The sequence below is a fragment of the Mobula hypostoma genome, chromosome 7, assembly GCF_963921235.1.
Source record: "Mobula hypostoma chromosome 7, sMobHyp1.1, whole genome shotgun sequence".
In the NCBI taxonomy this organism is placed as follows: domain Eukaryota; kingdom Metazoa; phylum Chordata; class Chondrichthyes; order Myliobatiformes; family Myliobatidae; genus Mobula; species Mobula hypostoma.
Window position 1 is genome coordinate 76,244,208 of NC_086103.1, and position 25,840 is coordinate 76,270,047.

A 25,840-nucleotide genomic window follows, 5' to 3' on the forward strand; every position below is an offset into this window, starting at 1 on the left:
CTTCTCTATCATTTTGGATCTCCCCCACCCTTTCAAATCTCTTACTAACTCTTCCTTCACTTAGTCCTGACGAAATTCAAGTAACACACATCAAGGTCTCGGCCTGAAACGTCGACTGCACCTCTTCCTAGAGATGCTGCCTGGCCTGCTGCGTTCACCAGCAACTTTGATGTGTGTAGCTTGAATTTCCAGCATCTGCAGAATTCCTGTTGTATAAGTAACACCTACTTCCGCGGCTCTTGGCGACAATTCACATGCGCGGGAACTCCTACAATGCCAGGCGCCGCGAGCGGTCCATTGCACGGGAGTACGCATGCGCGGGGGACTGCTCCAGCGCCAGGCGGTGCGAGCGTGCCATTGCATATGAGTGCGCATGCGCCGATACACAGGCGCCGAGAGCGCGCATGCGTACTGTTTAGTTGGGGGGACTCGCCGTTGGAGGTAAGGTGGCGGCGGAGGAATGGTGTCATGCAGTCGAGAATAAACTAAGGGGAGTGGGCCGACCAGACGATCTCGACTACTCATCGGGGTTAGTTTAGAAGCGGGATTTGCTTTCCGCGTAGGCCCTTAAGTATGTGACATCAGTGAGCCGTCTTCACTCCCAAGGTTCTTTAATATTTTCACGGCCGGAGTCGGCGCCATTTTGAGATGAACGAACGAAGGGGAAAAATTCGCAGGCAACCTGATAGAACCGCTCACCCCACAGCTGAAGAGACCTAGGTATCCGGGGGGAAGTGTGAAGGATAGGGGGAAACGAGAAGGGTGGGTGTTGTTAATGCAGACCGAAAATATTATCGAGTGAAAATAGAACAAATTGGGCGCTGTATGTATGGAGAGGAGATGGTGTGGGAATGTAAATAAACGGATGGAGAAGAATGGAACGCCAGTTTATATTTATATTGTTCCTGTCACTGGGGGGGAGGGGAATCCCAGGGTACATTACGGGATCAGTTGTCAAACAAATTTCACACTTTCTCGATATTACCATCGTTAATATAAATGGTAGAATTATAGTTTGATGGCAGTCTTTTAACAAAAGGAAATACAATATTTTGGTGTATTTTTCATTTTATTGTTTAGCCAAAAGAAACAATGCTTTAGCAAGCATTTACAGAAAAGCAGCAATACAGTTGCTACTTGGGGCATCAGAGTAACTGGTGTGTGTGTGAACCAATTTCTACCAAGTACAGTACTACAGTCATTTGATAGTGGACAAGTGGATAGCTCTTGGAGCAACATACATCAAAGTTGCTGGTGAACGCAGCAGGCCAAGCAGCATCTATAGGAAGAGGCGCAGTCGACGTTTCAGGCCGAGACCCTTCGTCAGGACTTGACTCTTGGAGGTTGGATTGCTCAAAGGCTGTTCAAACATTGAAAGATGAAAGTAGAATTGTTTTTCTAATCACAAACGAGAGAATCTGCAGATGCTGGAAATCCAAGCAGCACACGTAAAATGCTGGAGGAACTCAGGGTGCCAGGTAGCATCTATGGAAAAAAGTATAGTTGACATGTCGAGCCAAGATCTTTCATCGGGACTGGGGGGAAAATGAGGAGTCGGAGTAAGAATGTGGGGGGGGGGGGAAGGATGGTGAAACCAGAAAGAAAGTGAAGTAAAGAGCTTGGAAGTTGATTGGTGAAAGAGAGACAGGAATGGAGAAGGAATCTGAAAGGAGAGAACAGCCCCCCCCCTTCACCAGTCCCATTTCCTCTCTCACCTTATCACCTCCCTTTGGTGCTCCTCCCTCTTTTTTCTTCCATGGCCTTCTGTCCTCTCCTGTTAGATTTGACAGTCAAATCTTCATCTGCCAATACATTAATCTGTTAATCAATACAGTACCTTTCCTGCACCTTTATACACCACTTTTTGAGATTTGTACTTTCTGCCCTGATATCTTATTATGTTACTTTGTATCATATGTTTAATATCATTAACAACTTGTAAAATGGGCTTTTTGTACTTGTGCAAAGACTTTATTTTTTCTAGTCATAGTTATCAAGGCCACTAGCCCACTGATGTTACTGAGTTGCTTTCGGCTTTTATTTGCCTTTTGTTCTGTGTTAGTGAACCCCTAAACCTTTTTGGGTTTCTATTCTTTTGACCTTTCAAATAATAATTGGATTTGTGCTTAAATGCATAACTTCACTTGCCTGCAATTTTCTGCAATCTTTCACTGTAGCCTATTCTTATCTCTTTCCTGTTTTGTTTCTATCCCTATTTCCTATTCATTTCAATAATTGTGTCAATGTAAATTTGATTGCATGAGACACTATTATATGATATAATAAATTCATATATGAATTTCATTTTTGCATAGGAGAGTGGGGAAAGATTAGGTTAAATGAATAAAAATGGATGGAATATGAGAAGCTGTAGATGGTATAGGGTGAAAACTAAGGAAATGATTTTATGAAATAAGACTTTGTATCAACAGTAGGGGCAGGAGAAGTACCGGTGGATTGGAGGGTTGCATATGTTGTTCCCTTGCTCAAGAAAGGGAGTAGAGATAACCCAGGAAACTATAGACCAGTGTGTCTTACTTCAGTGGTGGGCAAATTGTTGAAAGTCCTGAGAAGCAGGATTTATGAACATTTGGAGACAATCTGATTAGGGATAGTCAGCATAGCTACGAGCCTGATTGAATTCTTTGAGGATGTAACAAAATATATTGATGAAGGTAGAGCAGTGGATGTAGTGTATATGGATTTCAGTAGGCTTTTGATAAGGTTCCCCATGAAAGGCTCAGTCAGAAAGTAAGGAGGCATGGGATCCAAGTGGACTTTGCTTTGTGGATCCAAAATTGGCTTGCCCTCATAAGGCAAAGGGTGGTTGTGGATGGTTGGTACTGCATGGAGGTTGGTGACCACTGGTGTTCTGCAAGGGTCTGTTCTGGGACCCCTCCTCTTTGTGATTTTTATATATGACCTGGATGAAGAAGTCGAAGGGTGGGTTAGTAAGTTTGCTGAGGGCACAAAGGATGGAGGTGTTATGGATAGTACGGAGGGTTGTCAGAGGTTACAGCGGGCTGTCGATAAGGGCGCAGAACTGGGCTGAGATGTGGCAGATGGCGTTCAAGTCAGATAAGTGTGAAGTGGTTCATTTTGGTAGGTCAAGCTTGAAGACAATATAATGTTAATGGTAAGGCTTGGCAACGTGGAGAATCAGAGAGATCTTGGTGTCCATGTCCATAGGGCACTCAAAGCTGCTGCGCAGGTTGACAGTGTTGTTAAGAAAGCATATGGTTTGTTGGTATCAACCGTGGGATTGAGTTCAAATGCCATGAGGTAATGTTACAGCTGTATACCCCACTGACCCCACTTGGAGTACTGTGTTCAGTTCTGGTTACTTCACTACAGGAAATATGGATGCTATAGAAAGAATTCAGAGGAGATTTACAAGAATGTTCCCTGGATCGGAGAGTGTGTTTTATGAGAATAGGTTGAGTGAACTTGGCCTTTTCTCCCTGGAGCGACAGAGGATGAGAGATGACCTGGTAAAGGTTTAATAAGATGTTGGGAGGCATTGGTTGTGTGGATAGCTAGAGGCTTTTTTTTCCAGGGCTGAAATGGCTAACATGAGGGGGCAGATTTTAAGGTGCTTGGAAGTAGGTACAGAGGGGATGTCAGGGGTAAGTTTTTCCACAGAGGGAGTGGTGAGGGCATGGAATGCACTGCAGGTGATGGTGGAGGCAGATACAATAGGGTCTTTTAATAGATTCTTGGATAGGTACATGGAGCTTAGAAAAATGAAGAACTATGTAGTAGGGAAATTCTAGGCAGTTTCTAGAGTAGGTTACATGGTTGGCACAACATTGTGGGCTGAAGGATCTGTAATGTGCTGTAGATTTCTATGTTTATGACAAGCTGTACAAGAAATGGGATGGTGAAATGTTAGTAATGTATTGAAGATTAGGCTTAAGCATTTCACATAAAAGTTGCTGGTGAACGCAGCAGGCCAGGCAGCATCTCTAGGAAGAGGTACAGTCGATGTTTTGGGCCGAGACCCTTCGTCAGGACTAACTGAAAGAAGAGTTAGTAAGATATTTGAAAGTGGGAGGGGGAGGGCCTCTTACTAGCTCTTCTTTCAGTTAGTCCTGACGAAAGGTCTCCGCCTGAAACGCGACTGTACCTCTTCCTAGAGACGCTGCCTGGCCTGCTGCGTTCACCAGCAACTTTTATGTGTGTTGCTTGAAATTCCAGCATCTGCAGATTTCCTTGTGTTTGAGGCTTAAGCATTTGCCTCAATTCAGAATTGAGACAAAGTCAGAATAAATGGGGCATTAAGTTGTATATTCTACGTACACCAGCAGATGTGTTAAGTGATGAAACTGTCAAAAATAAGGGAGAGTCTGCACAGGAAGGAATGTTAAAATCTTTGGGTAAGTAGATTTGTTTCCTTAATAATAACTTCATTTTTTTTGAGTGTGGGCATTGCTGACAAGCCTAGCATTCTTTTGCTCTTGAAGGTGGGAAGTGGTGAGCCACCTTGAACTGCTTCATTGTTCTTGTAAGGCATTCCCATGGTCAAGAAAAAGTCAAGCTACGTAAAGCATTGTTTGGGGCATATGATAAACTTTGTTAAAGATATAGATTTTAATGACCATCTTAAACCAGGAGAGGTGGAGATTTCTTGTGAGAGAATTCAGACTTTTGGTCTTTGGCAGTTAAAATCAAGACTACTGGTATTAACATAGAAACATAGAAAATAGGTGCAGGAGTAAGCCATTCGGCCCTTCGAGCCTGCACCGCCATTTATTATGATCATGGCTGATCATCCAACTCAGAACCCCGCCCCAGCCTTCCCTCCATACCCCCTGACCCCTGTAGCCACAAGGGCCATATCTAACTCCCTCTTAAACATAGCCAATGAACTGGCCTCAACAGTTTGCTGTGGCAGAGAATTCCACAGATTCACCACTCTCTGTGTGAAGAAGTTTTTCCTAATCTCGGTCCTAAAAGGCTTCCCCAAAGCCTTGGAGCATGTGAACTTGTCAGTGAGCAAAATGGTCTAACATGCCAACGTTGGCTCTTTGAAAGGGGTCATTGACTAGTTCCCATTGTACTGTACGATCACTCCCCAAATAATTATTTACCCTATAAGTTGCTGAGGAGATCCGGGAAGAAAGACAAGGCGGCCGGGGGGGGGGGGGAACCAGAGGATGGGCAAGGGGTATAGTCAGAGGGAGAAAAAGGAGAGTGAGAGAAAGAATGTGTGTATAAAAATAAATAACAGATGGGGTACGAGGGGGAGGTGGGGCATTAGCGGAAGTTAGAGAAGTCAATGTTCATGCCATCAAGTTGGAGGCTACCCAGACGGAATATAAGGTGTTGTTCCTCCAACCTGAGTGTGGCTTCATCTTTACAGTAGAGGAGGCCGTGGATAGGCATGTCAGAATGGGAATTGGATGTGGAATTAAAATGTGTGGCCACTGGGAGATCCTGCTTTCTCTGGCGGACAGAGCGTAGGTGTTCAGCAAAGCGGTCTCCCAGTCTGCGTTGGGTCTCGCCAATATATAGAAGGCCACATCGGGAGCACCGGACGCAGTATATCACCCCAGCCGACTCACAGGTGAAGTGTCGCCTCACCTGGAAGGACTGTTTGGGGCCCTGAATGGTGGTAAGGGAGGAAGTGTAAGGGCATGTGTAGCACTTGTTTCAGATGTAAAGGGTCTTGGGTGTCCTATTTAAGGATTCCTCAAGGTTAACTTGCAGGTAAATGCAATGTTAACATTAATTTCAGATTGTTGCTTTGCTAATCTAATGTACTTCTCAGGCTTTAAGGTGTTGGTCAGACTATGTTTGGAATGTAGTGAGTGATTTTTGGGCCCTGTTTTTAAGGAACGATCTGCTGGCCTGGAGAGTGTTTAGAGAAGGCTCATAGTTGGATGCATCAGCAAGGGAGATGAGGCTGAGCACAGGGCTACGGTAGGAAACTTTGTCACATGGTGTGAGCAGAATTATCTGCAGCTTAATGTGAAAAAGACTAAGGAGCTGGTGGTAGATCTGAGGAGAGCTAAGGCACTGGTGACCCCTGTTCCATCCAGGGGGTCAGTGTGGACATGGTGGAGGATTACAAATACCTGGGGATACGAATTGACAATAAACTGGACTGGTCAAAGAACACTGAGGCTGTCTACAAGAAGGGTCAGAGCCGTCTCTATTTCCTGAGGAGACTGAGGTCCTTTAACATCTGTTGGACGATGCTGAGGATGTTCTATGAGTCTCTGGTGACCAGTGTGATCATGTTTGTTGTTGTGTGCTGGGGCAGCAGGCTGAGGGTAGCAGACACCAACAGAATCAACAAACTCATTCGTAAAGCCAGTGATGTTGTGGGTATGGAACTGGACTCTCTGACGGTGGTGTCTGAAAAGAGGATGCTGTCCAAGTTGCATGCCATCTTGGACAATGTCTCCTATCCACTACATAATGTACTGAGTGGGCACAGGAGTACATTCAGCCAGAGACTCATTCTACCGAAATGCAACACACAGCATCATAGGAAGTCATTTCTGCCTGTGGCCATCAAACTTTACAACTCCTCCCTTGGAGGGTCAGACACCTTGAGCCAATAGGCTGGTCCTGGACTTATTTCCTGGCATAATTTACATATTACTATTTAATTATTTATGGTGCAACTGTAATGAAAACCAATTTCCCCCGGGATCAGTTAAGTATGAAAGGCTTAATGCGCCTGGAGCATTTGAGTCTTTGTGCCTGTATTCATTGGATTTCAGAAGGACAAGGGTAGATCTTATTGGAGACTGAAATACTGAGGTAGATTTGATAGCAGGGGGATATTTCCATTAAAGGATAGACTGGGATCTAAGGGCAGAGCCTCAGAAGGGTGGCCCCTTAAATCTGAGATGAGCAGTTTCCAGAGAGTGGTGAATTTGTGGCCACAGTTCTGTGGAGGCCAAATCATTTGAGTGTATTTAAGGCAAAGATTGATAATTTTTTTGTTTGTTAAATAGGTTAAGATTTACATGGAGTAGGCAAGACAACGGGATGGGAAAAAAATTAGGCACGATTCAATGGAGCCACAGACATGATTTGCTGAGTGGCCAAATTCTGTTCCTATATTTTATGGTTTTTGAAGCAATGGTTTTGTCAAGCCAATTGACTTGTGTTGCTTTGATAGTGATACATTGATTTCACTATAATCTGTAAATCGTGATATTTTTGATTAAATTTGGAATTGAATGGTAATGCCAATTGTGACCTTGGATGCAGTATATACTAGAATCTCAGTATCTTATCTAATTTTATGCTTGCATTTAATTTTCAGAGAATGTTTTTAACATAATTTGGGAAAATACAAATAATGCCAATGCCCTGCTTCCAAATTTCAGAATCTGTTTCAAAATCACCTGTATATGTCATGAAATGTTGTTTTGCGGTCACAGTGCATTGCCATACATAATTATAAACTATAAATTACAATAATAAATTTGTGTAAATTAGATAGTACAAAAAGAGAGAAAGGAAAGAAGTAGTGAGGTAGTGTACAAGGGTTCATTGTTCATTCAGAAATCTGATGGCAGTGGGGAAGGAGCTGTTCCTAAAACATTGAATGTGTATTTAGGCTCCTGTGCTACCTCCTTGATGGTAGCAATGAGTAGAAGCCATGTCCTTTGTAATGGGGGTCCTTAATGATAGATGCAGTTTTTTTTGAGGCGTTAGCTTTTGAAGATGTCCTCAATGCTGGGGAAGCTAGTGGCCATGATGGAACTGGCTGAGTTTGCAACTTTGCAGCATTTTCTGATCCTGTGCTGTAGCTCTTCCATACCAGGCAGTGTTGCAACCACTTAGAATTGCTCTCTGTAGTACATCTGTAGAAATTTGCTAGTGTCTTTGGTAACATACCGGATCTCCTCAAACTCATAATGAAATATAGCAGCTGTCATGCCTTCTTTGTAATTGCATCAATATATTGGGCCCAGGACAGGACAGATCTTCAGAGATGTTGACTCCTGGGAACTTGAAACTGCTGATCCCTTGATGAGGACTGATGTGTGTTCCCTTCAAGCATCCCCTTCCTGAAGTCCATTATAAATTCCTTATTCTTGAGTTGAGTGCAAGGTTGTTGCTTTTACACCACTCAACCAGCTGGTCTATTTCATTCCTGTACTCCCCCTTGTCAACATCTGAAATCCTGCCAAAAATACAGTGGCATGCAAAAGTTTGGGCACCCCGGTCAAAATGTCTGTTACTGTGAATAGCTAAGCGTGTAAAAGATGACCTGATTTCCAAAAGGCATAAAGTTAAAGATGACACATTTCTTTAATATTTTAAGCAAGATTACTTTTTTATTTCCATCTTTTACAGTTTCAAAATAAAAAAGGAAAAGGGCCCAAAGCAAAAGTTTGGGCCCCCTGCATGGTCAGTGCGTAGTAACACTCCCTTAGGCAAGTATCACAGCTTGTAAACGCTTTCTGTAGCCAGCTAAGAGTCTTTCAATTCTTGTTTGGGGGATTTTCACCCATTTTTCCTTGCAAAAGGCTTCTAGTTCTGAGAGATTCTTGGGCCGTCTTGCATGCACTGCTCTTTTGAGGTCTATCCACAGATTCTCGATGATGTTTAGGTCAGGGGACTGTGAGGGCCATGGCAGAACCTTCAGCTTGCACTTCTTGAGGTAGCCCATTGTGGATTATGAGGTGTGTTTAGGATCATTATCCTGTTGTCGAAGCCATCCTCTTTTCATCTTCAGCTTTTTTTTTACAAACGGTGTGATATTTGCTGGTATTTAATTGAATTCATTCTTCCCTCTACCTTTGAAATATTCCCCATGCCACTGGCTGCAACACAAGCCCAAAGCATGATCGATCCACCCCTGTGCTTAACAGTTGGAGAAGTGTTCTTTTCATGAAATTCTGTACCCTTTTTTCTCCAAACATACCTTTGCTCATTGTGGCCAAAAAGTTCTATTTTAACTTCAGTCCACAGGACGTGTTTCCAAAATGCATCAGGCTTGTTTATATGTTCCTTTGCAAATCTTCCATGAAGGTCATATTTGTGCAAGTGTCGCTGCACAGTAGAACAGTGCACCACCACTTCAAAGTCTGCTAAATCTTCCTGAAGGTCTTTTACAGTCATATGGGAGTTTTGATTTATCTTTCTAGCAATCCTATGAGCAGTTCTCTCAGAAAGTTTTCTTGATCTTCCAGACCTCAGCTTGACCTCCACTGTTCCTGTTAACTGCCATTTCTTAATTACATTATAAACTGAGGAAATGGCTACCTGAAAGTGCTTTGCTATCTTCTTATAGCTTTCTCCTGGTTTGTGGGCATCATTTATTTTAATTTTCGGAGTGCTAGGCAGCTGCTTAGAGGAGCCCATGGCTGCTGATTGTTGGGGCAAGGTTTGAGGAGTCAGGGTATTTATAACATTTTGAAATTTGCATCACCTGGCCTTTCCTAACGATGACTGTGAACAAGCCATAGCCCTAACAAGCTAAATAAGGTCTGAGACCTTGGTAAAAGTTATTTGAGAGCTCAAATCTCTTGAGGTGTCCAAACTTTTGCATGTTGCTCCTTTCCTTTTTTTCACTCTAAAATTGTACAAAACAAAAATAATACACTAATCTTGCTCCAAATACTGAAAAGAATGTTTCATCTTTAACTTTATGACTTTTGGAGATCAGTTCATCTTCTACTCACTTAACTATTCACAGTAACAGAAATTTTGACCAGGGATGCCCAAACTTTTGCATGCCACTGTAGTTGTGATTGGCAAATTTATACATTGGTATTTGAGTTGTGTCTAGCTGCACAGTCCTGGGTGTAGAGCAGTAGGCACAGTATGCATCTTTGAGGTGCGCCAGTGTTGATTGCCAGCGAGGAGGAACTGTTACTTCGATCTGCACTGGCTACATTGTTTGCTGGAAAGAGCTTCAGGAATGTTCTAATATCTTCTGAAAAGAAACTTCCTACTTGGTGTAGGAAATGGGCAATTACTGAACCAAATTATTTTTAATATGATCATTTTAGCAGCCTTCAAAGAAGGTGCATCCTTTGAAGATACAACTGTTACATGTTGCTTTAGTTGGTAACTAATTGAATTAGAATCACGTTTATTATCAGTGACATGTGTCATGAAATTTGTTAACTTAGCAGCAGCAGTTCAATGCAATACATAATATAGAAGAAAACAAAGTAATAAATAAGAAAAATCAATTACAGTATATGTGTATTGAATAGATTAAAAATCGTGCAAAAAACAGAAATAATATTTTTTTAAAAAGTGAGGTAGTGTCCAAAGGTTCAATGTCCGTTTAGGAATCAGATGGCAGAGGGGAAGAAGCTGTTCCTGAATTGCTGAGTGTGTGCCTTCAGGCTTCTGTACCACCGACCTGATGGTAACAATGAGAAAAGGGCATGCCCTGGCTGGAGGCCCTTAATAATGGACTTTGCCTTTCTGGTCCTGGGTACTTTGTAGGCTAATGCCCAAGATGGAGCTGTCTAGATTTACAACCCTCTGCAGCTTCTTTTGGTCCTGTGCAGTAGCCCCTCCATACCAGACAGTGAGGCAGCCTGTCAGAATGCTCTCAATGGTGTATCTGTAGAGGTTTTTGAGTGTATTTGTTGACATACCAAATCTCTTCAAACTCCTAATGAAGTATAGTCGCTATCTTGCCGCCTTTATAACTGAATCGATATTTTGGGACTAGGTTAGGTCCTCAGAGATCTTGACACCCAACATCTTGAAACTGCTCACTCTCTCCACCTCTTATCCCTCTATATGGATTGGTATATGTTCCTTTGTCTTGCCCTTCCTGAAGTCCACAATCTGCTCTTTCGTCTTACTGAGATTGAGTGCCAGGTTGTTGCTGCGACACCACTCCACTAGTTGGCACATCTCGCTCCGGTACGCCTTGTCATCACCATCTGAAATTCTGCCAACAATGGTTGTGTTATCAGCAAATTTATAGATGGTATTTGAGTTATGCCTAGCCACACGGTCATGGGTATAGAGAGTGCACCTCTGAGATGCACCAGTGTTGAATGAGAGTGAGGAGGAGATATTATTACCAATCTGCACAGATTGTAGTCTTCTGGTTAGGAAGTCTAGGATCCAATTGTAGAGGGAGGTACCGAGGCCCAGGTTCTCTAACTTCTCAATCAGGATTGTGGGAATGATGGTATTAAATGCTGAGCAGCAGTTGATGAACAGCATCCTGACATAGGTGTGTTGTTCTGGTGGTCTAAAGCTGTGTGAAGAGACGTTGAGATTGCATCTGCTGTTGACCTGTTGTGGCGATAGGCAAATTGCAATGGGTCGAGGTCCTTGCTGAGGCACAAGTTCAGTCTAGTCATGACCAACCTCTCAAAGCACCTTATCACTGTCGATGTGAGTGCTACTGAGCCATAGTCATTAAGGCAGCTCACATTATTCTTCTTGGGCACTGGTATAATTGTTGCCTTTTTGAAGGAAGTGGGAACTTCTGCCTGTAGCAGTGAGAGGTTGAAAATGTCCTTGAATACTCCTGCCAGTTGTTTGACACAGGTTTTCAGAGTCTTACCAAGTACTCCATTGGGACCTTCTGCCTTGCAAGGGTTCACTGTCTTTAAAGACAGCCTAACATCAGCCTCTGAGACAGAGATCACAGGGTCATCAGGTGCAGCAGGGATCTTCACAGCTGCAGTTGTGTTCTCCCTTTCAAAGTGGGCATAGGCGTTGAGTTCATCTGGTAGTGAAGCATCACTGCCATTCATACTATTGGGTTTCACCTTGTAGGAAGTAATGTGTTACAAACCCTGCCAGAGTTGTCGTATGTCCGATATCACCTCCAACCTCGTTCGAAATGGCTCTTTGCCCTTGGAATAGCCCTCCGCAAATCATACCTGGTTTTCTGGTATGGGCCTGGGTTGCCAGACTTGAATGCCACAGACTTAGCCTTCGGCAGATGACGCACCTCCTGGTTCATCCACGGCTTTTGGTTTGGGAATGTATAGTAAGTCTTAGGCACACACTTATCCACGCAGGTTTTAATGAAGTCGGTAACAACTGTTGCATACTCATCCAGGTTCAAAGATGAATCCCTGAATACAATCCAGTCTGCCGATTCAAAGCAGTCCTGTAAGCACTCCTGTGCTTCCCTTGTCCATACCTTCTTGGTCCTCACTACTGGTGCTGCAGTCTTCAGTCTCTGCTTACACTTGGGGAGTATAAGTACAGCCAGGTGATCAGACTTCCTGAAGTGAGGGTGTGGAATAGCATTTTAGGCATTCTTGATGGTGGTGTAACAATGGTCCAGTGTGTTGTGCCCTCTAGTATTGCAAGTGATCTGTTGATGGTAATTGCTTAGTGATTTTTTTTCAGACTGGCCTGATTAAAATCCCCCAAAACATTGTTGAAGGTGTTAGGGTGCACTGTTTCGTGCATGTTGATCCCATTGCTCAGATCATCTAAAGCCTGCTTGTCATTGGCCTGAGATGGAATGTATACTGCTACCAAAAATGATTCTGGAAATCTCCTGCGGTAGGTAAAAAGGATGGCACTTAACTGCTAGATATTCCAGGTCTGGTGAGCAGAATTGGGACGGCACTGATATATTTGAACCAAGAAGAGTTGATCATGATCTCCTCCACCTCTGCTTTTGAGAGACTCTATAGATCTATCCTTGTTAAACCTTACTTCTAGTTATTACCCATTACCCGATACAAGAGCACACAGTACTACGGAAGATAAAGCAACAGCTTTTTTTAATTTAGTAGCTCACTACTGGAGGGAGAGCATTTAGGCACACACAAAGGCCCGTACCAGTGGTCTCTCCCCTAGCACACAGATAGGCTTTTTATACCCTTTTTGTCACATAGCAGGAAACAATTTTTTTAGCTACCCCCAGTCACATGCCCAGCAACAGCTTTTTTTTAAACAAAGACCCCTTGGTTACCTTAAAAGGCAAAAGCCATCAAACTCAGACAGTGTACATGATGAGGGAGTTCCTCATTTTCAACTGTAGTTCCACATTTTTTAGACAGAACGTAATTAAATTACCACATGCTGCAGGTGAAACAAGGATTGCAAGGTCATATTGAACCTTTGTCCAACTTAGAGTATGTATAGAACTAGCTTACGAGACAAAGACAGAAAAGCGGAACCCAATTCGCAAAACGTAACTTCTGCAAAATTGTCAGTCTGAAAGGAACGCAGTCAGACCACCCAGACAGAAGTCTGAGCAACCCCTCCTCACAAGGGTCCGAAAACCATTTCCCAACCCCTTTAACCCTTTTAACATCTCATCCTGACGGTGTATAGTAAACCCATTGATTTGTATCGCTGTATCTGGTACGGAAGGGGTTAACCAGGGTTTTGTGAAACAAAGGACACATGCTAATGTCCCTCTGATTCAGCACCCTAGCTCTGAGGTCATTGATTTTATTCACCAGAGGCTGCACATTTGCCAGCAAGATGATCAGTATTGGGAGTTTAAAACCCCGTTTCCTTAAACGCACTTGTATCTTTGACCTGCAGCCATGTTTCCTGCGTGGAATCTATGAGGACGAATCCATCCCCATTTGGCATTGTTTCCGTCAGTTTTAAGCAGCGATAGTTTGTTTAAATGCATTAAGACATCTTTGTTGACTGTACTGACCTTGGAAGCAGTTGTGCTTTTCAGCTCTATCAAGCTGAAACAAGAATATTTAATCGTATCCATTGAGAGTTCTGCTGCTACATGAGTTGTCCCTAGGTGCCCGGGAAGTGAAAAGTTGATATTGGACTTTGCAAATGCCTTTTGAATTTTCTTAGTGATAGAGAAAAGTGTTATCCAAAAGTGAACTGAATAAGATTTTAATAATAAGGTTTTGCCAAACTTAATAAGATTTTCTTTAGAATTGGACTCGTCTTTGTAACATGGGTGTGTAATCTAGGCCAATACTTCAGTGTGATGCAAAAGGACTTCCACAGAGGAGAAGTTAAATCTAGCTTGGCTGTCCATTGGTTTAAGTGAATGTTAGGAGCACTCTCTGCATCTGTTTGCCACAAAACAACATTTCATGAGATATGTCAGAGATAATAACTCTGATTCTGAGCATGTCAGTTGGTGATAGGTTTGAATGAAATACTTTGTTTAACTTGGTAATATTGAAAGTTAGCATATTGCTGTTGTGGTCACTTTTGGAATATTTCTCTGGCACTCTTGTAAGGCTCAATTTTGTAGGTGTACATTCTGTGAATGATCCTAGTTACCTTTGCGTTCAGGCTGTTCAATGGTTCAGCCAGCATCTGCAGTCTCATTCATGCACGTACAAAATATATTTTGTATATCTGCAAGTACATATCCAAATGTTCTGATAAAATTGGACAGTTCGATAGATTGTAAAAACTTGTGAAGAGAAGTTTCTAACTACGAGGAGTTCTAGGGTATTTGGGGAACAAGTAACTCGTGTTAAATGTGGCTTTTTGTCATTTATGACTTAAGGGAAATAGTGTTAATGTTGCAAATCCAGAGTAACACAATGCTGGAAGAACTAGATTAGATTAGATTCAGCTTTATTGTCATTGTGCCGAGTACAGATACAAAGCCAATGAAATGCAGTTAGCATCTAACCAGAAATGCAAAGAATAGTGTTATTTACAAAGTAACTGCGAATAAATAGTAAGTGCTACAACACACAAATATAAAAGTACTGAGACAGTACAATATGGGTGCAATACTCCTTAGCGCTGTGATGTGAGGTTCAGCAGGGTCACAGCCTCAGGGAAGAAGCTCTTCCTGTGCCTGCTGGTGCGGGAGCGGAGACTCCTGTAGCGCCTACCGAATGGGAGAGAGTAAAATGTCCATGGTTAGGTTGAGATGCATCCTTGATAATGCTTTTTGCCCTGCTCAGGCAGCATTTATGGTAGATGTTCTCAATGGTGGGCAATTGGGTGCTGATAATTTGCTGGGCAGTTTTCACCATCCGCTGGGAGTGCTTTGCGGTCCAATACGGGACAGTTGCCATACCACACTGAGATGCAGTTGGTGAGTATGCTCTCAATGGTACAGTGGTAAAAGACCGTCAGTATCCTAGGACAGAGGTGAGCTTTCTTGATGCTTCGCAGGAAATAAAGTCGCTATATAGGCAGATGGAGGAGTTCAGGGACCAGGTGAGATCCTTGGAAATGTGGACACCAAGGAACTTGAGCTCCGTTGAGGTAGATGGGGACGTGAGTGTGGCTCCTAGCATGCCTGAAGTCCACAATGATCTTCTGGGTGTTAAGGGCCAGGTTGTTGTTGGTACACCACGCGGTCAGGTGCTGGACCTTATCCCTGTAGGCTGTCTCGTCATCCCCTCTGATTAGATTCAGCAGGTGAGGCAGCATCTGTGGAGAGAAATAAAGAAATGGCTTTTCAGGCTGAGATACTTTATCAGAACTGCAAAAAGCGGGTAGAAAACATTCTTCCCTGTTGCTTTCCAGACCTGGTTAAGGGTCTCTGCCTGAAATGTCAGCTCTTTATGCCTCTCCATAGATGATAACTAATCTGCTGAGTTTCACCAGCATTTTGTATTGTCTAAAAAGAAATTTTGAATGGTGTAAATGATTTATCTTCAGTGTGTCATTTGTGAGACCACTTGGAACATTCCTGTTCATCATGTACATCAATTAGCAAAGTACTGCTTAATCAAGTTAATTTTAAGAATTATCTGGGGAATGCAGATAGTTTCATTGTGCTTCAGATGATAAGCATGACTTTGATTAACTTTTTGAGAAATATATTTTAAATGTAATTGAGGAATTCATAGACAAAATAATGTGGCTTTGAAGCAAGCTATCAGTTTACTTATGAAAAATACATGTATGCAAGTAATATTTAAAAATCAAGCAATATTGATTCAGATTGAAATTTAAACACACTTGGTCAAGTTTGTGAAACGAACCACCATACTGATTACAATTCAGAAAAAAGAAAAATCATGCTGTTTTTCTCACACGGCTGGTACTTGATCAGTTTCAAAGACACAAACCATCTTCATAAACATATTATTATTCAATATTGGTTTGCTTGATAGCTTGGTAGTACAACTGATCTTGAACAGTTAAATCTTGCTTTCCATAACAGGGATTCATCATATTTTGGTAACATGTTTGGAACTCTGAATTGTTGGTCCCTGCTGCTCTTATGGGTAGAGACTATTGCTTAGGTTTAGACAAATTGGTAACAGTCAACTGTTAGCTGACAACTTCAATGTGCCATGACATTAATCCTTTATGAAATACGATTTTAGTGCCACTATGTGCTAAAACATCTGAGAATGTACTCTTTAATGCAGATATTTCTCTCCTCTCACTGAGATTCCATTATGTGAAGATGGATGTCAGACTGTAACGTTCCTACAGTCAGATCTTTTCATGTTTCAGCAACTGTGGTGAAAGCTATTGACTGGTTGATTCTCATTGCCTTGCCAACAACCATTATTTTTGGTACATGTGATCTTGAGTGCTAAATGCATGGTAGGATGTGTTTGATCTTGAAAATTGTTTTAAGAATCTTTTCGGAGATTAAATTTTCATTTCAGACAGCTTCTAGAATGCATAATATTTATAATTGCACTTCCATGTTGACAAGAAATTTATGGAGCTGTTTCAATAGTCCAACCAAAGGTTCTTGAGTTGGATGCACGCCATTTATTTTTCAGCACTTGCAGCTAGTTTCTTGCTGGCTAGTTGCTATTTTAAAACTTGTTGGCTTTATTCCTTTAAAGTATTCCTTGAATTCTGTGCACATTTTGGTTATCTGTTGATTCAGTTTGTTGGCTGCTGGCAGCGTGTTCAAGAGGTGTCCTTGCAAGATGAGGCATTAAATCATTTAAAAGCCCTAAAGTAAAAATGATTTGCTTTATCAAAGTGTGAAATGAGTGCTGTAACACACTGCCTCTTTCTTTTCCAGTGGCTTACACAACACATCCACTCCGTGTTACTTCCCTTTCTGTGGATAGTTAGAAATCTTAAAAATCTGCAATGTTTTCTGAAATGTTACAATTATTTTATTGGCATTCTTCAATATGGCTGAGATTTCCTATACACTTGTGTTGGAAAAATCCTATTGATTTGAAGGGGTTTGGTGGCAGGTTACCATTTTGTTTGTACCCGCCATGCTTTCCTACTGATGTGCATTTTCAGATTCTTACCGTTTCTCATTAAGCGGTTGTATAGAATACAAATAAATTTCCCACTGCATTGGATTTTGCATGCAACTGTGAAATGTTGCATTCGATCTTGTTATTTACACTGTCTTTCTACAGACCAGTTTTGGACTTCTGGCTTTGAAGACGGTTCCAGGCGTATGGTCCTTTAAAGGCCTTGAGATCCTTGATCTAACATTTTTGTTTTAACTTTTCAGCCTGGCAAAAGTTCTCTGAGGAATCTGTGACATTGTCGCATCAACCATCTGTTAGACGAAGTTAGATAGTGAAACAACTTTCTACAGAGCCAGCAAAGGCTATCTACTAACCATTGAAGAATTGTTTTATGGTGCTCTTACCAGTTCTGAATTAGACTCTTTCTTGTGCCAGAATGTCATTGGATGGAGTTCAACAAGATCATGGTCGTGGCATGAAGAAAGACAATCATAATATTGGATTCTTTCCGTCTGCAAATGCCCATGCAAATCTTGGGAGAATGAACCAAGGTGCACGAATGGGTGGCTATCTGAATTTTGGACGTGGTCAGGCAATGGGCCTACAAGCTATGGAACAAATGCATCAGAATATAATATCTTCAGGTATTGGGCCTTCTCGATCCAGCAGTGGTTTGACTACTTTGTTTGATATGAGCAGCCGTAATCAGCCTTCACTTGCCGCTCAGAAACGGATTGATGCGGACAAGGCCAGTAATATTTTGGCAACCTTTGGCCTTTCATCCAGAGACTTGGATGAACTGAGCCGCTATCCTGCAGACAAACTTACTCCTGAATCCTTGCCAGACATTCTTTTGCAACTTAAAAGAAAAAGAAATAATGTTGGAGCATCTTTGAATTACAACAGAGGTGACATTTCTCCTCGGGAAGATAGATCCTTCAGAGGATCCCATAGTGAGTGGCAGGAAGAAAGGCGCTTTCGGAATAATTTTGAAGGCCGTGATCCTGATGCTGATCCTGTGGTCAATTATGACCATGGTTCTTCTCGAGAGCTGAGTTTTAGATATTATGACAGGAAGGACTATGAGCCTGAACGATTACGAGGTGATGACTTCCGTAGGGATGATACGCATTTGTCTGACCCAATGTATAAATATGATTCTGATTATGGAAAAATGGGGCCGCCTTCTCGTGGCCAAGAAAGGTCCCTTTTTGAAAGAAAACGAGGATCTCCTTCACTGAGCAACATAAACGATTACCATGGCTTCTTGCCAAGAATGTTCCCTCACTTGTGTTCGCTGTGTGATGTAAATGTTCATTCTGTAAAGGTGAGTGACCTTTAATTTAAAAATTGCTTTATAAAGTATAAGCAACAATTCTTATTGGACTTGTGGAAACCTCTCTTGAGTCTTAATTTGTTCCAGATGTTCTTCGGAACATCTTAGCAGCATGAAATTTTTACAAAGTATCTTTTCATTGAGAAGTAGTTATGAAACTGCAAATCAAATTCATGAGCAGATTGCCAGTGAAAATTACAACATACTTGGTCAAATCAAAGGGGTGTGCAGTACTTGTAACCCATTGCGTTATCAGTGATAAGCATTTGTTTTGAAGCTACTGGGTGTTGGGTCTCAATTTTTTTTTGTGTTCTTAAATATGAGCAAATGGTGCACCTTATTTCATGCAGAATGGCTGTTCAGGTGGGTGTATTGCCTACCTCAATAGAAGGCAGGTTTCTTTCTGGGCAATTGTTCAGAATCTCTTTCCCTTGTTAATAGAGAAATTTGGAGTATTTTTCTGGTGAATAGAAAGCAAAAGAGGACCAGATCCTTGAAATCTGAAATAAGAGCATAAAATGCCGGAAATGCTCTGTAGGTTAGGAAGCATGAAGAGAAATGGAAGTAACGTTTCATGTTGATCAACTTGTCTCAGAGCCCATGGTTTTTTTTCCCCACAATTTTCAATTAACACTAGCATCATGTAGTCCATTTCCCTGTTTCTGAGCTATATTAAGAGGTTATTTCTAAGATCTGTGAAGGTTAATGTGAAAGGAGTCAACTTTGGTTCTGATAGTAGCAACAGAGCTTTAATAAAAGCTTAATGAAGATATATATTCATGAAAAATGTTAATGAGTAATACAGTACTGTGCACACATTTGATTTTTTTGTATTATTGTTTATATTCCTTTAGAAACAATGGGATTTTTGGTTTATTAAGTCTATTGTTGTGGAGTGTCCAAATGTTCGGTATAAGGAAAAAAATCTACAGAATTTAATAGATGTGCATAGCTATGATTTGTATGTTATTCAATGCAGTTTTCCTCTTAGATGTCAAAATGTTTAAAGTGCTGCTTCACTTAGTGATTGAAGTAACTTCATGTTGTCACTTTATAGTTGTACAAAGATTTGTGCATATGATATTGTAAATGTCTAATAGATCATGATAATTTAGACCTTGAACTCAGATTGTCATAAGAAGCATCTCACTAAGTGACTTTCATGTGATATTAATGTCATTTATGCCAATGCTTTTCTTTTTATTACCCAGGGATGCTTAGCGCATCGAGGTTTTTCAGCACAGTGACCTCTCTTTGAACAGACCAGAGGGTTTGTTTAAAAGTTGAGAAGTTGAGCTGTCATTGTATTGATGTGTTTTTTTTCCTATTCTGTTTTGATTGGATAATGCTGGACAATGCACTGCCGGTAGTAAGTTCAAAGTAATGCCAAGATTAATGATGGGTGCTTTCTTTTAGTAAAACTTTAGTACTGAACTTAAGAGGATGCTGGTACTATACTCAGAGGACTCTGGGGAAAACTGCCTACTTAACAGAAAACTGGCAAGTTTTAATTATTGAACCTGACAATAATTAATTAAATCCCTAAGGCAAGTGTTTTGAATGTAACTTTCCCCCCCAGAAACAAACCCTGTGCACTCACAGGAAAGTAGAGACTAATCATAACCTGGTAAATTCTGACCTAATTTCAATGCATTCATTCTATTTGAGGAATAATTTTAAAAATTGGTATCACAAGTAGGTTCAGTCTCTGGTTGGTTCACTTAAAAGGTTTCCAGCCCTCTACCCCTTCTTTGAAATGTATCGATAAATGTCATGGATGAAGTCTGAATAGGAATATGCTTAAGGTAGGAATAAACAACAAGTCCATATCCACCAGTATTTCACAACATTAGGTGTTACAGCATTCACTGCGTTGTGAATTAAAATCAAGCTTTCCACAGTAAGCAGTTGAAAAGCAGCATTAATTACAATTGCTGTGGGAGAAGGGGAAGGTATTGCATTTTTAAAGGCTGTTTGAATATCTTTAGTTTGACGAGTCATAGCATTTGATTGGTTCAATTGTGGCACTCCTGTCTCGAGCTTGAGGTTGTTGGTTCAGAATTGGAGGACATGGTCTATGTCCTTATTACCACTACCAATGAGTGTTATTAAATTATCACAAGCTGCTGCTGCTGTTGCCAACAAAAATGTTGAACAATATTTCAGGCCTCATCTGCAAATTGGCTGTTGTAATTATAACAACAGATCTGGAAAAGTCTTGAGATAAGGGCATAAAGGATTATTTTCTTTTAAGGTGTGTAATGGCAGATTACACCGGTGTTGAGGACTTAAGCAGAAAAAATATTTTTTCTGTTTGTAAAATAAAGTACAGTTGGAAAATGAAGTCTGCTACATTTGGGGTGAGTATGCAATTTGATAAGCTGACCTTATAAGCAAGTAAAATAGACAACTTGCTTCATGTTGTTGCAAATAAATGCCCATTCAATCTGTTAAAATGTTGCACAGTCTGTTTTCATGTTCTATTACTACGGTATAGAAATGGTAACAAGATAAATTATCGTTGGTTATATCAATTCTGGTTCTTCGCATAATATATACTGTGTATGTAACAAATTGGCAATGATTTTAAAGTATTAGGATTTAATTGGAAATTTGGAAGCTCATAATTCCCTAGTATTCAAGTTCAGTTAGGTGTTGGAAAAATTGTACAAGAGAATGAAAAGAAAGTTGTAATTGATTGAAAAGTATACCTGGTAGAAATGCTTAAAAAAGACGTGAGTATTGATTGCTGTTGTATAGGGCACCTTTTAAACGTTTGATACTAAGCCCTTGTCAATTAAATTATGTGCTTTGTTAATGTGGGAACGCAAAGAAATGCTTCAACTTTTTTTTAAGCAAAATTAACCATTCAAAGTTATATGTTCACCTCAGGGACAGATCAATTATGGCACCAAAAGCAGAATACTTTATAGCAGCTTTTGAGATTCTCATTTTTATTTTGTTGATAAATGCTTTCTTTAAAAAAACTAATTTTAGGTTTGTAATTTCAGCTTATTTTATAAAATAATGTATTTAATCAAACACATTTTTCTGGTGCAGTAGGCACTGGTGTCAGGTAGGTATTACAGTAGTTTTAAGTAAACAGCAAAATGTGAAGCTTTAGAAATATGTGCAGTGTTTGTTTATCTGCGTAGTTAGAATCGCTTTGGGTTGCAAAATATGTTAACTTCATACTTTCGGCTGGATTAAACCTTAATATTTTTGATTTGTTCCCCTTTTATCTTGAAGATAATGAAGTGAATGGCTTTACCTCAAAATATTGGGGTGGGAGGATGTCAAAATGGGAAGTAATTCAAGAATGGGATCTACCTGCAATCAGTATTGGGGACAAACTCCAAAAGAGTTAATCTTCTTGTGGAAAGGGTACAGGGCATGTTGATCTGAAAGATGTTTGAACTTATGTTGTGAAAACTTGGTTAACCTGTGATATATTATTACCTATAAAAGGTGTGGGGCTGGTTGCAGAAATTAGTGTATTTGATGATAGACCATGGGGGAGGGAATGCAGAACATATTTATTACTTCACCACCACCAATATGAGTATTATAAATATAGAGAAATTAAGGACAAGACTAATTGAGATGTATAGTTTATTCTCATATTACCATGGTTCCACTGCATGCATCATGTTTGCTCTGCCTAAAGGCAAATTACAAATTACCTTCATTATATTGGTATTGTAAGTAAATACAGGTGTTTTCCCTGCAGACCTTTAGTGCTTTTCAACAAATTACCCAATTGTGTATGTTTATATTCCAGCCTGATCTATTTAGCACTTCATTCTATTAGTGTCCAAATATTTGTCAGTGGCCTTTGAAATCCCTCATTATTTTCTCTATTTCATTCTTTTAACTTACCTGACAAATTTTATGAAGTTGCCTCTGAACTAGTAGAATAATTTTTCTGGATAATTCATGCAAAAATGGCAAATAATTAGGGATAATCATGCGGGATATTTAGGAAACCGAACCAGTTGATTGAACAAAGTTCCTGCTGATTATTTTAGGACTGTTAAACCAAAAAGATTTGATCTTGAAGACTCAGGAAAAAAATCCCTTTTGGGTTGAGAACATAAAATTCCTACTCCTACTTGGAGAACAGTGATTTTGATCATTTTGCCTGTGCAAAAAAGCTTGCCAAGGTTTGTAGCAAAAGTTTTATGGGCATGAGATTTTAGGCCTGAATGAGCTAAAGCTGTGAAATCAACATGGAACTACTATAAACTTTACTGATTTGTTTATTATCACACAATATATTTCCAAGGTATGTTTCGTTGCATTAATCCTCTTAAATTGCTCTTTAAAACTATTCATATTAACATTTAACAAAAATTTACTCTGGGTTCCACTCATCATAGCTTCCCTAAAGTTCTATTACATTTTAACAGCCTAGTTACTGCTGCAGATACCTGAAGTAATGTGATTTGTATTAATTCAAATTGAAAATGATATCAAACACTTCTATTGGTTTTGATTTTACTCCAGACTTATCTGGGCATAGCTTAATATAGCTGAGCAATTTCTTAATTGGATTAAAAGCTTCATTAAGTTTGTGGGCCTTGGAGATGTCAACGTTTTCTGGCAAGGCATTGTTTGAAAGATTTGTTTTGACAAGATATTAATTTTGATCCTGTAGTTTCTTAAGTTTGCCAATTTGATCTTAAGCAAATCTGATTTGGATACAGCTGGCCGTGCATTATACGATCTATTGACATTTTTGTATCCAGCTATTTGGCTGTAGATGCATTAAGATTGAGCTCTCATTTGACTTGGGCATCTATCAGAAGTGGTTAGCTGGCAATTATGAACACAGTTACAGTGGGTTAATCACTTGAAGGTTAGTTAGAGACATGTACTTTATTGATCCCCAAAGGAAGTTAGTGTCACAGCAATTCAAGTACACAGATATATAAATGTTACAAGAAGGTTAGAAAGAATAAGAAAAAAAGTTACCTCAAACAGTCTAACAGCCATCACTGTTCTCCCCTTCCCGGCTATAGGTTGACTCATTGTAGAGCTGAATGGTCGAGGGTAAGAATGCCCTTGTATAGCACTCCTTGGAGCAGCGCTGTTGTCTTGGCGCTAAAAGTGCTCCTCTGTTCAGCCATGGTGGCATACAGAGGGTGAGAAAATTTTTCCAAGGTTGCCGGAATTCTCCATTGGGTCATTTAGACAATAGGTGCAGGAATAGGCCCTTCGGCCCTTTGAACCAGCACCGCCATTCACCGTGATCATGGCTGATCATCCACAATCAGTATCCAGTTCCTGCCTTATCCCCATAACCTTTAAGAGCTCTATCCAACTCTTTCTTGAAAGCATCCAGAGACTTGGCCTTCACTGCCTTCTGGGGCAGAGCATTCCACATATCCACCACTCTCTGGGTGAAAAAGTTTTTCCTCAACTCTGTTCCAGATGGCCTACCCCTTATTCTTAAACCGTGGTATCTGGTTCTGGACTCACCCATCAGCGGGAACATGCTTCCTGCCTCCAGCGTGTCCAATCCCTTAATAATCTTGGCTGTTTCAATCAGATCCCCTCTCATCCTTCTAAATTCCAGTGTATGCAAGCCTAGTCGCTCCAATCTTTCAATATATGACAGTCCCGCCATCCCGGGAATTAACCTTGTGAACCTACGCTGCACTCCCTCAATAGCAAGAATGTCCTTCCTCAAATTTGGAGACCAAAACTGTACACAGTACTCCAGGTGTGTTCTACCACATCCTCATTTGTTCTACTGCATCCTCCAGTGTGTCCAGTTTGACTCCTATAACAGCCAGCCTTTCTAATCGGTTTTTTGAGCTTGCTGACATCCCCTGTATTGATGCTATTACCCCAGCATTTCTTTCCAGTCACAGGACTTGCTAATTGGATAAGGTACGTTACCATGAATAATCATTGAATATTCCAGTTTCCAGTGACAAACCATCTCCCCATCTTTTGTTTCCTCAATTTGTTTTTGTGGAGCAAGCTTCTTTTGACACAATCAGCTTAAATTAGCTTTGCTGTTTTTCATTCATCATTCCAATTTTCTGGTCTCAGCTACGTAGAATAAGAATGTGTAAATAAGGATGAGGAAAACAGATGAGCAGTGTTGCAGAAATTATTGTTAAAGATTTGTAGAAGTTTTTTTTAATCGAATTCAGGATATTCACTTGTATATGGAGAATGAACTTTATGTCCAGAGCAAGGAAATGTAACCAATAAAAGATTTTAAAACTCTTAATCATACACAGTGTATACTCTAAGCCAACATTACAGGTTCTGATCCTGATGCTTAAGTTCCATGCAAGATTTCGTCCAGTACTATTGATAATGAACCTCTTAGTATATATCTAATTTCTGCTATATTGGATTGAAATAATTTGTTGCTTAAGATACAGGTTCTGACAAAAAACAATTGTTTGTACTGAAATATAGTCATTGATTTGTTTTCTTTTCCCCCTCCAATTCCCATAATGCAGGAGTGGAACCAGCATAAGCATGAACCAGCACACAAAAGGCGTTGCTTGCTGCTCTTGGAGATGTATGCAATTTTTAAAAATTTACTTTAGAAAGATTAGTGACATGGATTCTTTAAGTTAACATCATCGTGTGAGAAGTGTAGTGTGGCACAAGGTCTGATACTTGTGTTGGCTAAACAATCCTAATTAAGCTATTTCATGTTTAAAAAAATGGCGTTTATGAAGAGAATGGAAATACTGCTGTTGGATGGATTTAATTCGGTTGGAGGGGATTGGATCATAGGAGGATAAAGGGGGTAGGAATATATTAGTGGTATACATTTCCACAAAGTACCCAGAATCCAACAGATGAAAGAAAATATTTTTAAAAGATGGTCATTTCCTGTATTTCAGTGAACCTTGCCTACTCAGCTTCCATGATAGTTTTGAATGTTCTGTGGAGATTCCTTTGGGTGAAAATGAGAATGTGGTTGTAGTCATTGGTCGCTATCCTGGGTTTCATTATCATCCAGCCCAATTAGTCTATTTATTTTGTTCTCTTCCAAAAATATTGCTCCTCATTCTTCTGATGGTTTTCTTAAATATTTATAAAAACAAACTGAGATAATTCTAAAGCAAATTACCTACCTTCTCCTGCGCTTTTACCTTAAATTTGCTCTGTGTACATGCTTTTTGAGTGCATATGTCCGGAAAGTAACCAAGGTAACTTTTGCCGGTGTTATTGATGAGCCATCGGGCACTTGGGAATTTTAGCTCTCCTCATTTACACTTCTGTTGAGTGATCATTGTTTGAATTCAGGGATTGCTTTTTGGAAGTATGTAATGAGTCTTTGTCTTTTGTTTCTAGTTACCCTCAATGGGTTCCAGAAGATGTACCATCTGCAAGGTATGTCTAAATTGTTTTAGTGATATTTGGGTAAGGAGTGCTGAGTCTGAGTGGTGCTTATTTTGAATATCACGTA

The 25,840-nt window shown here is 40.4% G+C and overlaps 1 protein-coding gene across 8 annotated transcripts in view; it reads left to right on the forward strand.

The window, feature by feature from the left end:
* The first annotated feature begins 367 nt into the window (after positions 1-367).
* The window catches only part of LOC134349396 (matrin-3-like), a 59,931-nt gene continuing 34,458 nt past the window's right edge, over positions 368-25,840 (forward strand). For 4 of the 8 annotated variants that reach the window (XM_063053641.1, XM_063053635.1, XM_063053634.1 and 1 more), the window contains exons 1-4: positions 368-441; positions 17,496-18,387; positions 24,879-24,940; positions 25,726-25,764. In XM_063053641.1, the coding sequence (XP_062909711.1) occupies positions 374-441; positions 17,496-18,387; positions 24,879-24,940; positions 25,726-25,764 (1,061 nt within the window). In that variant the 5' untranslated portion in view covers positions 368-373. Of the gene's footprint in view, positions 530-4,143; positions 4,377-17,323; positions 18,388-24,878; positions 24,941-25,725; positions 25,765-25,840 lie in introns of those variants that run through there. The other 4 variants (XM_063053636.1, XM_063053637.1, XM_063053638.1 and 1 more) reach the window with 4 other exon arrangements.